Raw genomic sequence first — 17,872 nt, forward strand, 5'->3', positions numbered from 1 at the left:
TGCAATAAAGGAGATTTACAGGATGCACGTGTGTGCATTTGGCTCAGGCCTGACTGATGTCTGTATGTGCACTGTACACACTCATAATCTCTTCTGGGAAAAGGAGAACCCCTGTGAAAAGCATTTTCACTCCAGCCTTTGTCTGGCGGCACAAAATCCGGGCATCAGTGAAAACAAAATCCTGGCAATGCTTGTATTCAACTTTTTGACCAACTAAATACTGCTCTGAGTTTGAAATTATGACATTTCCGGTTTCTTATGCATGTCTGGGGTCCCTGCTTTGATCTGAACACAATGAAGACCTCTGGGTTTTTCTGTCTTTCCTTTTTTTGTTTCAAAAGTAGAACTGTCTGCCTTGTTGTAGAAGGAACCTTTGTTACCTCTCATGTCAACTGGTGTTTCAAAGTGCCAATATTTTCTTCTGAGAATTATTCCCAGTCCTCCCATGTACCAAGGCCTGCCTTTGTGCAATGTGATGCATAGCTCTGCTTCACTCTGTTTTGAAGAGAATATATTAGGAAGAATATTGAATTATTTATGTCAATAGGAACAAAACACTTACCCAAATGCTTGTGGTGAAGATTCTGAAAGGGGCTGTAAAAATCATCCAAGCAGATTCATATCATCTTGTTAAGTGCACAAGGGTTTAACATGGTTCTTATTAGCTTGTGAAACCACAGTGGCTGTGTTTACATGAGAAACTTATGTTCTCTTGCCCTGTGTCCACATGTGAACGTAAGTGGCTTACATAAAACCTGAGCTCACTAGGCCTTTTGGAGCATTTAGTGGGTGCACCAGACCAGACTTGTAGCATTCCACATCGTTTGTGAACACAAGATAAAGCCAATTTCAAGATCTGAGCAAGAATGCCCCTTAATCATGCTGTGTACACATGGAATCAGTGTCAGAAGCCAGATGTATGGTAGAAAAACATTTTTCTCTTCTAACTTTCTGCCTCCCTCAGGCATTCTTATCGATGACCCAAATGCTCAACTTCATATCCAGAGGTTTTCCAGCATGTTGCTCTCATTTCACTTCTGATTTTTTTTCTGCAAGATTTCTTATCCTTTCAGTACTTTGCATTTCTCATTCTTCATGTAAGCTAATCAGATGTGATGCTGATGATGCAGGAGACAGGATGTTTCTTACATGAAAGGTTTCTCCAGATAGAAGAGACCCACAAATGAGGGTTACTGTCTGGCCTAAGGAGAAAGGAAAAAAATTGATTCTGTGGGAGAAGGGTAGCATACAGCACTGTCGTAGCACAGAGGCAAAAATAGCATGCCTACAAAATCATTATGTCACTGGAAGTGTTAGGCATTAAGCAATATCAGGAAAAGATTAACAATAAGAGATAATTACTGTAATTTGACTAGTAGATTACGGAACATAAATAAGGAACAATATAAGCAAGTGCAATCATACAACGTAAAAGGCTGTGAGTTATAGGAAATGACTATTGTACTCCTGAAAAAGGTAGAAACAGTAGGCAAGGAAGGCAGTGGAGTCGTAGTTTTTGAGATTCATTTTTCTGCTTCATGATAAAGACACTGCTGGTTAACTGAAGTTAGTGCAAGTACTAGAAAATTACTTGCTATGTGAACAGTCATAATATAGTAAACTGGATGTTATTGAATGCATGCCAGAAGATTGAAAAGAAATTATAGGTATATAGGGCATATGTTTGTAAATATAACTGATATCATCTTAGAACAGTTACTCATTTATATTATCTACATTATGGAAGTATAGTAAGACAAAATTCACATGATTTGGCATGAATATTCTGTTCAATGGGACTGTTCAGGAGATCATCACTAAAGCAGTGTGGATTATAAAGGAGCAGACCAGTATCTTAAATTATGACAAACTCTGTGTAACATACTATCCAGGCTTCAGTGCAGAGGAATTTCTAGTGATTCTCACCATAAATAAATCCTCATATCTTTCATTAATTTATTGAGTCCTGCTGTTTCAGAGGAGAGTACTGCTCACAGCATACCAGTGCTCTAGTCTTCTATTACTTGTGTATGCAAAAGTTTTTAATTCAGAGCTCCTATCTTCATGTTATAAGTAAGCCATTTTTAGTTCCTTCGAGACAGCAGTTCAAGTCAATACTTTTTTCCCTTGAAGCAGAGGAGCCAATGCCTAGTATTATTTTACTTGCTGCTTAGAAGACCCTCAATATATTCACATTTAATGGGGCTATAAATACATCTGCAAAACCAGTAACACCATTAAAAGTATGTTTCTGAAGAACAGGAAGTTGAATCTGTTACCTGGAAATTTACTTTTCAACATTTCCTCCCTCACAGCCCATGTGAAAGAGAAATGGTGAGAGTGCATCATTTGAAACAAGTTCTCAGTTATTCTGTTGGCATCTCAAATCAGTGCAGGATGGAAAAGTGTTGCAATTAGGTCAGGGTTGACTCTTTCTCAGCCAAAATAATTTTCTGCCTCAGTTGTGGCAAATCACCACCCTCTTTCACACTTACTGTTTGTGCTGATTTCCACACAGAAGATGATTGCAGCAGGTTGGGCGACGAGGTCTTTCCCCTGGCATTTTAAATCTTTTCTTTAATCTTCACATACTGCTGTTTTAACTTCTTTGGAACTAAGAGCAAGATAGGGCTGCATAGTGTTCTCTTTCTTCTGCCCATGTTGGTTATGTTATCTCTACCTATCTCTATCAGTGAAGTTTGCTTCTACTCCATTTGTCTGGTTTTCTTTCCTGTAACTTTTTCTGGTCTTTTGGGATTTTTTTTTTTTGGCTGTTATTTCATCATTTAATTCTCTGTGAAACTCATCTTTAACTTTTCTTCACTTCTCATTTAGATTTCTGTTAATTTGCTGCCAAGATTCTTTCAAAAAATAAACAAAATGCTTTCAAAACACATATTTCTCCATTGTAAGTGTTCACATCTTAAATCACCTTGCTGCAACCTGTGATCTTCCTCCCCTCTTAAGTTCCTCACTGGACTTGTTAGTGTGACATACTGGGCTGTGAAAGTTTTTTGGGACAGGAACCATGCCTCTGAGGTGTCTTTTACCATAACTCTAAACTATGAGGCATCTAGCAATTGTTCGGGTTTTCTTACAGCTGTTTTCCTTAAATACTCACGTGCTGATGGAAAATTAATGTTAGTAACTAATACATTTTGGGGGCAAAACAAAACCTATGGGTTTTAGATCATAAAAAGTGCCTCTAAATTCAGTTTTAAAGTAGTTTGTTGTGGATTCTCATTATTATTTGCCTCTAGTGACAGAGCACATTACATTTGCAATTGACCTTGCTAGTGGGTTTTCTTTGTGGAAAAACTGAAGGGGGCATAAATGTGGTAAGTTGCAACACAAAAACAACATTTGTCAGCATTTTTGAGCCTTGTAAGAGAGAATCACACTCTTTTTATAGCCTGTGGAACTTTTCATATACTTTTTATGAACCTGTTTGCACTCTATGAGAATAGAGAAATAATTCTATATTTTAAGCATAAGGGAGTTTTTAGTGCTTTGAATCAGTTTGAAATATGTTGCTTTTACACTTTGGTTTTATATTGTCAGAATTAATACGTGACCAAAATTTGTGTACTGTGCAGTGTTTTACAGGGTGATATTGTTGACACCAGTTAAGCTAACCTGTGCTTTAAACTGCTGTGCATATGGAAGCCTCACTGATAATTTCTGTGCCACTTGCTTGGACTTTTCCTCAGATTTGTTTCCTGAGATATGATGGGGGTCCCAGAGGACAGTTGATTCTGCTGGCCTGCATGCCTGCCTAAGCTGTCTGGTGTAAGCTATGAATCTAGCTATAAAAGTGAGTCCCCTTCCCCAGAGAAAAAAGCAGTGTGATGTGACTGTTGTAGGCAGAGTGCTTGTATGCTACCACTGTGTAACACCAAGTGTCTCATCAGCTGGATAATAAATGTTAACCTCACGTGGTGTGGTTTCTTCAGAGAATATGAGGAATGAGGACAGGGAAAATCTCCCTTTCCCATTGCTGGCAGTCCAGTTTTTCACTCATTCTACATGTCAGTGGAAACCTCTCAGTCTCCTTTATGCAGAACCTTTCTGCATGTAAAGACCCCATTAATGCAGAGGAAAATCCCTGCAGTCCTGATGAATCCAGTTCAGAGGAAATACTAGCATTTTCAAACTTCTACAGTATACTATCAAGTCACAATAAGAAAAGCTTTATACTGCAAATGTGTCTGTTCATTCTTCCAGCTCTGAGTCTGGCCAGGGAAGGAAAGAAATGTATTCTAATGTACTTGTAGGGTTAGTTATCTGTCTCATGCTTCTGGAGGAGCAGAAGAATCCTGAGGACAGAGCTCCTATTCCAATTTCAATATTCATTCACTCAAGCTATGGTTTATGTGTTAGTCTTTTAGGTTAAAGCCTGCTGGAACCCCAGATCTGTGCAGTTAATGTAAATCTTCCCTTAGTATAGTCACATTGTCTAAAATGGGAAGTACATTATAGAAAACTGGGGTTTTTTTTATTTGGACAATTTTATCTGCAGCAGAATACAGAAGTTAGTATAAGCTAAACAAAGCAGTATTCATTAGCACTTACAAATTATTTCATTCCACAGCTTTTAAACTATTCTGGGAATGTTGTTAAACTTCAGTGTAATTCAGTATAAGTATCTGGACATTATAGGTGGGCAAGCAGAAGAGATGGTTGGTTGCAATAATTTGTTAGAACATACAAAGTCAGCAGAAGAGCTGCAAATAAAGCTCTGCAAGTCTGATGTGCAGTTTCCCGCACAGTCCGTGAAACTAAAATAGATTTTGGGTTTAGTATTTGCATTTTATAATGATTTTTTTTTTCTTTTCAGTCACTAGTCAGGAGGAGCTCAGAGGTACTTATCCTGAACCTCTAGCAGATCAAGGAAAAACCCATGCTATTATCCTTTTGGTTCTATTGGTCAGATTTTTAGTCTGAGTTTCCCCAAGATTCTTTTTCCAAATAAGTAGATTTGGCATAGTTTTCCCTCCAGGTCTCTATTTGTGATTGTAATTTTTTTTTCTGTACACTCAGCAATGTAGATTATATCTGTTAGCTGAAAAAAACCATACATTTTGATTTTACCAGTAGAAATAATTGTAAGTAAAAAATGTTTCTTTAAAAATAGAATGGAAACTTTTTTTTTACACACTGAAAAAAAACCCATACATTTTGATTTTACCAGTGTTAAAGTAGAAATAATTGTAAGTAAAAAATGTTTCTTTAAAAACAGAATGGAAACTTTTTTTTTAGACTCTTAACCTCGTAGCAGATTTGAGTGGACAAGCAATATGTTAATTATGTTTGCTTTAAATGGAGTATTACTAGAAAGGGGAGAAAACACTGTCACAAACCTAGACTGACCAATTTTTCAGTAACAAGAGTAATGTTCTGTTATTTTACTGTTATAAGCTCTGTATTGCTGATCAAAGCACTATCCCAAGGCTTCTGCCAAGCACCATGTTGTTCCTGTGATAGGGAGGATTCGGTTATGGTCGAGCAAGTCTGAAAAATGGTAAACTGACAGCAAATCTAGGATCATGGCTGGTAAGGCAGCCTTTGTGGTCATGTGCTTTTTTTGATGTGGTTCTTTGTGTCTCCTGTGCCAAATGGTGTAATGTACTAAAGTGATGAAACTGCAAAAGGAAAAAAAAAAGTCAACTATTTACTTCAGCAACAAAGGAGAAAGAGAAGAAAGAGAACAGGGAAGGAGATCAAAGCCCATAACATGAGTCTCAAAACAGGAAAAAAGAGCAAAAAGAAGGGAATTTCTTTCCATATGCTTCGGGCTGCTATAGCTTATAGCCATCATGAGTAATAAACCCTTTAAATGCTTATGTTGGTCTGCAACGTACTTCAGTTTCAAAAAAAGGCAGGTGAAAACTTACCAGAGAGTGAAGAAGGGTTTATACTGGTAAAAAGCAAGGCCTATAAAGTCTGAAGTCTACTTTCCATCATTAGTACATAGATTTGAACATGGTTTTGGCCGTACTTTAAACTGATATAAAAAAATCTCCATGCAGAGGCAAGTTTTCAGTTTATTTTCATTTTCAAAGCTAAACAAATCCTTAACTGTATTCTTCAATGAAAATTGTCATTTCCCTGTTTTATGTGGGCTTTACAGAAAGAATACTTTGTATTAGGAACATTGAGTGTAACTGGTATTATGTGTCACTTAATTTGTGTATAAAGCTTTTTAGTGATACATTCACACTGTTTTCAAGGATAAGAGTGATTCAGCTTACAGTGTTAGACCTCCTTCCCAAATAAAGATCTTTTGCTTTTTCCTCTCTTGTAGCAAAAATAACTGCCATTGTGCAAGGTACCTCCTTGTAAGAGGCTGAAACTTTTCCATAGATGTACTTTCCTTTGTGATACCTCTTTCAAAAAGAAGCTTATGCTGTTTTGGAGATGGGGAATGGCACCACATAAAGGCAAAAGTGCGAGCACAAAATATATAGACAGTATTACATGTCTATAGGTGATTAATTGTAGTAGTGTAACCTGTGTTAGTCCGTAAGTTTATAAACTGTGATATTTTTATTATTGCAGGACCCTGCAAGATGTAGGGGGCAGTCTGGAATAATTCTGATTTTTTCAGATGAACTCAAATGTTTCCCAGCAATGCAGTGAATCTTGCATTTTTCTGCTAGGAGAAAGGGGGGGTGAGAAATAGTTTGCAGGGAAGAGGTCAGGTGAATGAAAGGAGTTAGGGGAACTGGGCAGGCCCAAGAGAGCAGGGGCAGGGTAGGGATAGGAGAAGCATCTTCCATTGTGCCTCTAAGTCAGCCTTGCCAAACCACCCAGTCTTCTGAACTAGGGTCTTGGAAGCACCCTTCTTCTCTAGAGAAGTGATGTTTATAAAGAAGGGGAAATAAATGGTTCCTTGTGCTTAAATATTCAAGAACAAAAGCAGTCACTTCTGTAAACCTGTGAATTAATGCTATGTCCTTTTTATTTTTCTGAGGATCATTTCTTGAAAAAGACACTTTGATGTCATTATAAGCGATCAAGAAATGGGAAAGAATTTTGTATTTTGTATGTGGGCCTGAATAAATAGATCCATTGAGAGGCAGACAGAGCAAGTCACTTGGAATGCACCAGTCAACAGCAGAAATGTAAACATACTCCAGCTATGCTCTTTGCATTTGTATTTCAGTGTGCCACAGAACAAAACTGCTATTAATGCAGGCTGACTACTGCTCTTGTTGAATTCAGGATTGAGTCCCTCACAAAATCCAGTTTAATTCACAGACTGTGAATCAGAACCGCATTGTGTCTGACACTGGAAACCCAGTAATGCTGGAACTTGCTGCAGAGGAGTCCAGCTTAAAATGAGGTGTATGGAGTTGGTTTGCAGAGCTGGGCAGGTTTAGAGTAACAGCAAATGAATAAAATGCTGAGTCCAACATATCTTTGTCTGTGTTCCAACGTGTTCATGTAACTTTATCTCATAGACAGGTAGACCTACCATGTGTTTACCTTCATCCAGTACCAGTCCTAGTGAAACAGCATCCACTAAGACTGTTGCTTCATGAATTATGATAAATTATATTAGAACTATTAGAATCTGTTAGAATTTTAGCCTTTAAAAACAAGCAGGTTACTAGTAATAATTGTGTAGAAACAAACACAATTCAATTGGTTGTGGTGAAACTAGACTTACTCTGACAGCTGTAGGGAAGCAATATTAGTTTGTGTTTAAAACCAAAATAACTTCCTCATCTCTTGATTTTTTTTTTGTTTGGGTTTTTTGTCATCTTGACAAAACGAATGTCACCAAACCTGATAGTGTAATGTTATAGTTGTTTTTATTCCTGGGTATAAAAATGTGTTTTACTTCTGAGGAGTGTATAACAGTGATGCCAAGAAAGAAAGCTTAATCACAAGCTGAGGTGTGTAAGATCTACGCTCCAAAAGGCACAGGTATCTGGAAAGCAGATCTAATGTGCTGGAATCTTTAGCTTGTGGTGAAGAAATCTCTTGGCAAATAGAATGTCCTTGACTATAAAGGCTTCTTATGGCATTATACATTTTCTTTTGATTGGGCTTTGAGGGACCTCAAAAAGCAGCATTAGATACTGAGCTTCATGCCAAAATTCCCTTGCCTAATTTTCACCATTTTACATAATTCCTTGCATCTTTTACAGGTCCTTCTTACTTAATATTGAGTAAGTAACTTCTTTCTTCAGCTGCAGGTCTTTTTTATAGAATCAGAGGAATTATTACAACCTCTTGTCCTGATTGTGAGAGTACTGCAAATACGTTCCTTTGACACAATGCAGGCATGGTGCAGGATAGTCAAATCAAACTCCAAGCAATAGCTCTCTTATGTGTTTAAAAATAAAAGATAAATATCAGCTTCATAAGGCAGATGAACCTTAATTGCTGAATGTTTATAGAAAGTTTTGAGATGGTCAGAGGCAAGGTCCTGTGCAAATGCAGTATTTTATTAAAATATTTAATAAGCAGATTCTCTGACCAAACAGAGGGAACAAAGGTGCCTGTCCACTCTTAATTTTCCCTACCCATAATTATTTCTACAGAACATAAATTACATACTGTACAGCTTTATTCTGTTTTCAGAGGATAATTAGACTAGAAATTCCAGCCCTCTTTCTGTGGAGGGGCCTCTTTCTCAGGCACCACACCTTGTAGCAGTCTGTTTTTCATTTGAGAAAGGCTGGATGCCCATTTATGTCCAAAAGTTTTTATGGATTGACTACTTTTCAAAAAATGACTACAGGTGAAATGGGAAGCTCTTATTCACAAATCATAATAACTCAGTCTGAAAGATGTATTGGAAGCTGATGACACAGAAGTGGAAGCTTTCTGGCATGTGAAATCTGTCAGAGGTTAATCCTAATTTCGTGCCTGCTGTTATAACTGAGAGAGGAGCCTGTAATTCCTGTTGTAGTCATCTGAGTGTCTCCAGTGGTATCTCCATGCTGAGGGGGAACTTGGACCAGGTTGCAAATGAGGCAAGGCAGGATGCAAAACAAACAGCACCATTTGCTCAGTGTATGAGATTTGAGGCATTGATGGATATATTTACATAAGCATTTAAAGAATTTAATAAACAGAAAGCCAAGGTCTTAAAACAAAGTTCACAACCCGTGTGTAGCATACCAGGAGGGACAAGTCTGTCATTCTCCAACATTAAAGACTGATAGACCCAGTATTCTTTGAAGTTCCAAAGAGCAAACTAGTGTTTCAGAAATATTCCAACGTAGTAATAATCTAATAGTGATGCTTTACTGTTTTTAACATACACAAGTAGCAAAATTATATTCCCATATGATTAATTTTAGTAAGCTGGTTGCAGCAAGGAAACTGAGTTCTGTTAGGAAAAGAAAAAAACTCCTGTTGAAGTCTTACTTCTGCTGGAAAAGTTTGTTTGTTTTTTGTAATGTAGCTGTGGTATACTCAAGGCTTTCTTTTTCATCATTGCATATGCAAAATCCAGACCTGCAGAACTGTTCCATGTGGTGAACAGTCTGCTGATGAGTAGCAGATTTCCATATACCTCATTGAGTTTGGCTTTTTTTTAATTTATGTAGGCTCTGTTCCTTCAAAGGGATGTACGACTGTAGACATTTATATCTACCAAAGTGATATCTTATGAAGTACTAAGGAAAATACAAGGGCAAGTCCTGTTGGAGAGTAAGAGCTTTATTTTGCAGAGTAGAACCTTCTTTCCAACTTCTTTCCAAGTTTAATCTTTCATGGAAACAGGATTTTTAATTGTACCCAAAAAGGTTCTGGATGTTTAGTGAACAATGTAAGCTGCAGTATGTAATGCAAATCTATATCCCTTTTGATTAGTAAAAACTGTAAGAAAGATTTAGGTCAGTACTGCTAAAAGTAGCATGGACTTCAGCTGGTTGTCAGCTTATGCAGGCTGATTTAAATAAAAAGAACTAGATCTTTCCACACCAAACAAGCCATTTATCATGAGCAATAGCACGCATGCTTCAGTCTTCTGTCCTGTGATAAAGGCAGTTGATCAAGGTGCCTGAATACATCTTTGAAGTTATCTTCTTTCTATGGTTTCCTACCATCCAGATTTCTGGTGTATGCATGGACTGCATGCAAAGATATTGCATAATATCTTTGTTCATATTATTTCCTTCTGAGAATTAACAAAATAGTAGAATCAGGGTATATCAACATAAAACAATGTAGACTGGAGGGAACCTCTGGAGGTTATCTGTCCAAGCAGGGCCAGCTTAGGTCAGTATGCTCCTGGCAGTTGTTCAGCTGAGCTTTGAGCACCTCCAAGGATAGAGATTCCCCAGCCCCTCTGGGCCTGTCTTCCAGTATTTGATTACTCTCATTTTTAAAATGTTTTTCCTAATAGCTAACCAGAACTTCCTTTGTTGCAACATGTCTGCATTGCCTTTCATCCTTTGTGTACTTCCGAGAAGACTTTGGCTCCATCTTAATATTTTTCCATTAGATAATTGAAGGCATCAATATGCCTTCAATAACAGTATGTCTTCAACTCCTTTCTCCAGTATCCACCCCTCCCTAGTGTTCTCTTCAGACTGAAGACAAACATTTCATTCAGCATCCCCCATTACATCACATACCTAAAAATCTTTCTGGCCCACTGTGCCCTTGATCTAGTAGATTAACATCTGTGTTGTACTGGGAAGCCAAAGACTGTAGTAGATGGCATGGCTGACATGCACTTGGCCATCTATTACTCCTCAGTCCAAAGTTTTTTACTTGTTCTTAGCTGGTTTGACTGAAGGTGGCTTTTTGAATAATTCAAGACTCAAAGTCCTCTCCTCCTGCAATAACAAGATATCTTAACTACAGTGATCCACATCTTATTGATGAGGGCTAAGAAATAGAATTGTTTAGAGTGAAAAAGCTAATGCTTTGCACTAGTTATACTCTTGATTAAAGTAGTTTAATTACAGTGTGTCATGTTATAACCTATTTTTATAGATGGTATCACTCAATACTTTTTTATATCACCACAGCCTCATCCTGGCCCTCTTACTTTAACCATAGGGAACCACTGTGGAAAACACTTTAAAATCCCAGGGACTCTGTGTGTAATGTACTGTTCAATTGACTTCTATTTCTAGTGCACTTGGAGGATCATCTGCCCTTCACATCCCAGCCTTTCCTGGTGGAGGTTGTCTTATCGACTACGTACCCCAAGTGTGCCAGCTGCTAACAAACAAGGTAAGTCAGTAAAGAGAACTCGGTCAGTAAAGATATTATTATTGATTCGGGGGCGTGGGTGTCTCCATTCAGTCCCCATGGCCAAAAGTGAACTGGGAAAGCACTGGCTGAGAATCCCCATTCTATTATTATTGATTAATTGATCAGTTTTATTGATTATTGAATCAGTTTTCCTTTCCCTGAAGTGCTGTACCATATTGCACTAACACACTATAGCATTTCCACAGACAATTTGTCTTCTGCCAGGTAGTCCAGGCAGGGCATACTTCAGTTGAACTACACTAAGAATACCTTCTTGATAGGAGCTGAGCACCTGCTCAGGGCACTGAATATTAAGCATATTTGGGATCAGATCCTGGAGTGGATTTTTCATATTATGACATGGTACAACGTAGGATAAAATGTTTCTAGTAAATACAAATGTGTAGTTTGCATATTATTTTTGCAGTTGGAAGATCTAAGTTCTTTCACCATAGTCTTCGCTGTAGGTTTTGAGTACTTCCAGTACTTCAGATGTTTCATCCAAATGAACTGAATCAGCAGTCTAGTTGGATGTTTATACAGTAATAGCTACTTAAGGTGGCTGAAAAGGTTGTGTTCTGGTATAGCTTCCTGTTTAAACAAAAGAGAGTGAGTATAGTATTTTGAAAGCTTCTTCATTATCAAAGTGTAATTTTGAAAAGATAGCTTAGGGGCCAACATCTAGGAATCTGCCAACTACAGACCTCCTATTCTTATTTATATTTTTACCTTCATTTATCTAAATGAGGAAAATAATTTTCTCTTTTAGAAAAAGTTCTTCAAAATGTGTTTCCGTAATTATATTGGAATCTATCTTTAGAGTTGTTTTTGTTGTGGTTTTCTGTTAAAATCACTTTCTGTTTTTAAAATCTGCAAGTACACAGGACTGTTTTTATCCTTTCTTAAACAAAGTCCCTTAAGCAAACTTATCATATGTTTTCCTTTTCCCAGAATAACATTTCAGATCCCACAAAAAACCTTCAAAATAATCATAGGTTTTTTTATAAAATGAAATAAATCTGGATTTATAAATAGAATTTAACTTCAGGGGTACAAAATAGCTCTCAGCAGTGATTGTATCAAGGCTTTTTCAAAAACCTTAGGAAAGCATTTGCCAGCCAAGGAATTATAGTATTACTGTAACCAAGAAAAATATTCTTCCTGTTCTCTTCATGTTCAGTGGGGAAAAAAGTTTTTTAAAATGCTAGTTTTCATTCTTGAAGGCAAAAGGATGTACATAGGGACTCACATATGGAACCATACTGTAAGTATTTGAAGTAACCAGTTGCAAACTAGATGCCCTTGCAGCCTGGCAACACATAATTTGTTTCTGTTATGGGCCAAACCCTTGTTCACACTGTTCTGCTAAGTAATCCCATTCAAATCAATAGGAAAACATACATGATGCAAGGAGAATTTTGCCTTAAGTCTTCTAAGTTTAGCATTGTTGGATTTTGTCTGTGCCAGGATGGAAGTGTTTCAAAACCCAGAATGCCTCAGAATTTGATGCTCACAGTTGAGTAGGTGGCTCCCTGAGTCAGCATGAAACCACTGAGAGAGCTTAATGTTAAGAAGATTTTGTTGGAGGTGCAGCCTTCAGAAAACACACAAGCTCAGTTGTGAAATATATATATATGCATATATATATATATTATATTTTATTTTATTTTATAGCCAAAATGTTATTTTGACACTTAACCAACTGTCAGTTCAGGTAATTATGATTTGCCTGTCAGGGCTTCCTGCTCAGACTCCAGCAAGGCAAGGTTACACGTTTCCTTTCTTCGCTTGTTATCTTGTGCAGTTAAACAGCACTTCAATACACTGTGAAAGACCAAGTTTCAAAAGTGAGCAAAGAGATTTCTGTACAAGACTTTCTGTGTGCAAGATCCACTGTTTTTTTAAAGGCATTTTAGGATTCTTCAGGGAAATCATGCAAGCTAAATGTAGGATTCAGAACCACCACCATGTCAAACATAAATCTTCCCTAACAAGGAATATATGACAAATTTGGAGCACTGGCTTTTTTAATCTTTTTATAGCTCTGGGTTTGTTTCTTTTTTAAGGTACAGTATGTTATTCAGGGATACCATAAGAGAAGAGAGTATATTGCAGCTTTCCTGAGTCACTTTGGAACGTAAGTTTTCTTCTGATGCATTATTTTCTGTAGCATGGGGGGAAGTGTTGTTTTCTGCACATGGTCTTTGGTGGTGTCACTGCTGTCCACTGGATTAGATGAAATCTGGTCTTTTTTCACAGAATGATGCATATAGATTGTCTCTCTGTAGCAGTACTGGAATGAAGTTCAGCATTACTTCTGGGCCAGTTGCCGATCTGATTTTACTAGAAGGGAGCTGATGATGGGAAAAGGACAGCATGGATTTTCTCTTTGTGCAAAAGAAATGTGGTCTTTTCTGAAAAAGTGACTGGAGGGGTCTTGCAGTAGTAGGCAGTGAGTGAGGTGGGAGAATGAGGAAGTGGGTATGGGTCCAAGCCTTGCAGGAGCCAGAAACCACTGCTCGGTGTAAAGACAGGACTGGGAGTCAGCTGCTCCCACCGCCCAGCAGTGTCTTGGCTCAAGAGAGAACAGGCTATCAGGTCGTGGTGAATCCCTGCAGTTCAAAGGTCTGCAGCCTGGCGTGGTGACACATGGGCTTCAAATCAGCTAACCAGGGGTGCCTTGGCACTGTCAAGGTTAGGTGCTTTGGTTTCCCACCTAAATCCTGACTCGAGCAAGAGCCCAGGAGCCGATGCGTCAGTGCTTGCCTGACCAGCAGTGCTTTGCCTCCTTCTCAAGGAAGGGGTTATTGCTCCCAAGTGGTGATTCCAAATGACATGAATACTTGGGAACACTTCAAATGTCAGCTTTCTCAAGGGCAGGAAGACAGGCATGCACCCAAATTTTATACAACTATAGTGAGATAATGACTGTAATTAGTCATGTGAGTAGATAGAGAGTCAATGCAAGCTCAGTCTGCATGAAAAAAAGTTACTCCGTTCTCTTCTGAGCAAACTACAGTGTAGAAATGGCCTAGGTGTGCCTATGATTTTATTTCACCTGCAATGTAATTCATGAGTCCTGATGCTGTTTGAGACTTTTAAAGCATACTGACTCCTGATGGATGAAACTTTTAATCCATCTATTGAGCAAGTCTTCTATATTTAATTTTTGTATGCTTTCATGCTTTGCTTTTTGAAGATACACTCTTCTGAATTTTCAGATTTAAACTCTTCTCAACCTGCTCATGTTCAGTTTTAGCCTGTCACTTACTGCAGAGTTAATAAATTATTTTAATCTGAGTAACATATAGGGAATTTGTGTGTGTACAGTTCTTATCAATTTAGTACTAATGATGCATTTGCAGGTCTCCTTTCTTTCTAAAGTGCACTGATATAAACTAAATATGGCCTTTCTTTGGGTAAGAAACTCCAATACCACAATTTACCAAAATAAATAAGATTAAAAGTTTAATTTTCATTTAGCAAGAAAATTGTAACTGTTAATAAATAAAGCAAATACTGGAAGCTTCAGAACAACAAAAAACAAAACCAAAAATAAACCACCAATACTTGTATTAGAGAATTTACATATCTGTCATTCAGTATTAGAATTAATAGTATGTAAAAATTGTATTAATTTGTTTGTTTGTTTTCATAGTGGTGTAGTGGAATATGATGCAGAAGGCTTCACAAAGCTTACTCTGTTGTTGATGTGGAAGGATTTTTGCTTCCTTGTTCACAGTGAGTAACTCTTTGCCTTAGGCATAAATGTCTGTCTTCTTGAAGATACAAGTTCAAAAGGGGAAAAATACAATTACAGGAAACCATTTAAAAGTTTTAGTGATTTTTATCCAGTGCTTAATGTATTTTTGATGTGACCATAACACTTTGAAAATACAAAATCCTGACTCTATTTGGAGAAGGGGAGAGAATCCACACTGATAGCATACTGCCTGCTTTGCAGAAACCCAGAAGCATCCTGGCAAGGTTTTCTTGTAGTTTGACTCAAGATTAGGTTCACAGTTGTAACTTGTCTTTTTAAGAGTGTCAGTAATGAGGACCAATGCTATACATAACCTGGCAATACCTAAAATCTTCCATAATTGTCAGGAATTAATGCATTGATAGTGATAGTAAAGACACTTATAGGAAAATGCATTAAATGAGAAACAATACTGTACTGTTGTTAAAAGCCAGAAGTTACTCCTAGAGTGAAGCTGTGCAGGCAAAACTGCCTAACTGTTTGCTACAGTACTGAGCTAGATTTGCTATCATTTCAAATTTTTAAATCAAGTTTTTATTACTTTAAAAAAGATATTCTTAATTAAGTAAATACTTAGGAAGTACTTCATGTAGGAATAAGTTAGTGTGGATTCATTACTGCCTTACACATGTAAACTTAAGTAGCATTATGAAGTAGCAGTTAATTTTTTCTTCTGTGGTCAGCTGTAATTTACAGGTATCAAAGATGTCTTGGTCTGTGGAAATGCAGTCACATTACTCTTTATTTTTGATTGTTACGCTTCTCTTTGTTTAAAATAATTACAGCACAATCTGTGCAGCTGCAACTTTGATATTTGGTAACACTCTAACACTAGAATATTTCTGATTACATATTTTTTGATTGAGAAGTAGCTTTTCTTACAGAAAACTAATGATGTCTTAATGACATTGGAATTTGCCCCAGAGTTTTTAAAGCAGGAATTGAGGATTGACATTGTTCAGAGAAGTCTTTCACTCTGTGTAGTATTGGAGAGCCTAAAAAATGGTCTCAATGATCTCTTTATCACCTAAGATTTCTAGACAGAAATGACCATGAGAGGTCTAGAAAACTCAAACTTGAAATTAAAAACTTCCATTATATAGTATTACTTCAATTGTGGGAAAAGGAAATAAAACAGTTAATTTTTGAAAAATTCTCCTTATTACGTCTTTAATCACTCTTCAACTACCATTGAAAATTGGTCACTGGGATTTACTTCTATGAGATGATGCTTCTTTACGTACAACCTTCTTGAAGGTTTCCTACATTTCTTACTCCCTAGTATGTTTGCCTTAATTTTATCAGTAGTTAAAATTCCCGTGGACTGGATTTTTGTTGTGGGATAATACAACTTAATAGATGTTGATGTTAGATTTCAGGGGAATCAAGATTCAAATTTCTGTTAAATAACAGAGTAGCTTTTAACTGTGAAATATTCAGAATGCTCAATTTAACTGGCATGAAAGCTGCAATTATAACTGAATAGTTTATCACTATGTATTAACCCTCTGGCCTTAGCAATCATACAGTGGCTTAGCTGTGTAACCATTGCATCACCCGCTTGAACAATCCGCTGCAAAAACATTTCTGCTCCATGCACTGAAGGATATTGCAATGAAAGGACCGAAACCTGCCCTTCATTTCCTGAGTGAAGTAATGTAGGCTTTCATCTCTTAACCACTGACATAACTATGTATATTATGGTTGAATATTTAGCAAGCGTCTAATAAAATGTCTGGGAGAGATAGCCATAAGTTCTAAACTGTTCTACTTTATATATTTACTATAGCACATAGAGAAAGTATTCAGAGGAGAATAAGTAGTTCAGTATACAGCAAGCACCATGGCAAGTCAAATGAAAGGAACCATAGTAAATTTTAGTGGTATCTTAATTTTGGTTGAAATTTTAGGTTTAATTGGGCTTGTGAGATATATGTAAGCCCTAACATGAGTTGTATTTCCTTTAAACCATTCATTCAGAGATTTCAAAAATAACTTTGGTGAGTTTTTGCCACTATTTGCGTTCAAAGTTACAAACTTGTTTGGATACTAGGAAGGAAAACTCATTAGAAGTAAAGTGAAATTATTCTGGATGATTCTATTGAGTAAACTGAATTAAAGATCAGAGGAGAGACACAGAAAAGTAGTCCTGAATAGCCAAAGCCCAATAACTTCAGAATAGTTTCACTTGCTAAAAAAAAAATATTTTTTTGCAGAAGTTACAAAATGAAGAGCAAAGTCTACCCAGTCTATCTTAAAACACAGAAGAGCTACTTAATTGCAAACTTAATCATTATATTAATGTAGTTGCTGAAGTTATTATATTAGATCAAAGAGCAGTCAAAGGAACTGTTGCTTTAGTGATTTAGTTCTAAAAATTGGTCAAGTGCTTTCAAATATATGACAGAAGAAGTAAACATTCAGAGAAGTTTGTGCATCCACATGGAAGAGGAAATCATTAATCAGGCTTCATGCTTTTGATAGTGATACTGTTTATGAATAAGTCTCAGTATGAAGCTTTGTAAGTAAACTTAGGGCTGATTTCTTTCTCTTCTTCATTATAAATGAGTATGATTAGTTTTGGAGATAAATATTTCTTCATATTCTTGCTCGTGCATACAATCTGTGTTTTTATACTATATATAAAAATACAAGTTACATTATCTGTTCACAACTAAGAATTAAGTAGCCTTATTAGTAAGGACATAAGAATAGGACTCCAAAGCAACCTGTATATAGGCTTTTCAAAGATTAATTTTTATCTTACAAGAGTTTTAGGTTATCAGCACAAAGGAGATTGACAGAAGTAGGACTGATTGCAATAGCAATGAAACACTCTTTGTGTGAGTAGTTACTTAAGACATCCTGAAAAGGACAGATATT

The 17,872-nt window shown here is 36.9% G+C and overlaps 1 protein-coding gene across 1 annotated transcript in view; it reads left to right on the plus strand.

The window, feature by feature from the left end:
* LOC103779175 (BRCA1-A complex subunit BRE-like) overlaps nt 1–17,872 on the plus strand; it is a 79,688-nt gene that overhangs the window by 29,507 nt on the left and 32,309 nt on the right. The window contains exons 3-5 of the mRNA XM_008946795.1: nt 11,106–11,205; nt 13,293–13,363; nt 14,885–14,967. Coding sequence (XP_008945043.1) covers nt 11,106–11,205; nt 13,293–13,363; nt 14,885–14,967 — 254 coding nt within the window. The remainder of the gene's footprint in view (nt 1–11,105; nt 11,206–13,292; nt 13,364–14,884; nt 14,968–17,872) is intronic.

This window comes from Merops nubicus, unplaced genomic scaffold (assembly GCF_000691845.1).
Source record: "Merops nubicus isolate BGI_N331 unplaced genomic scaffold, ASM69184v1 scaffold4579, whole genome shotgun sequence".
In the NCBI taxonomy this organism is placed as follows: domain Eukaryota; kingdom Metazoa; phylum Chordata; class Aves; order Coraciiformes; family Meropidae; genus Merops; species Merops nubicus.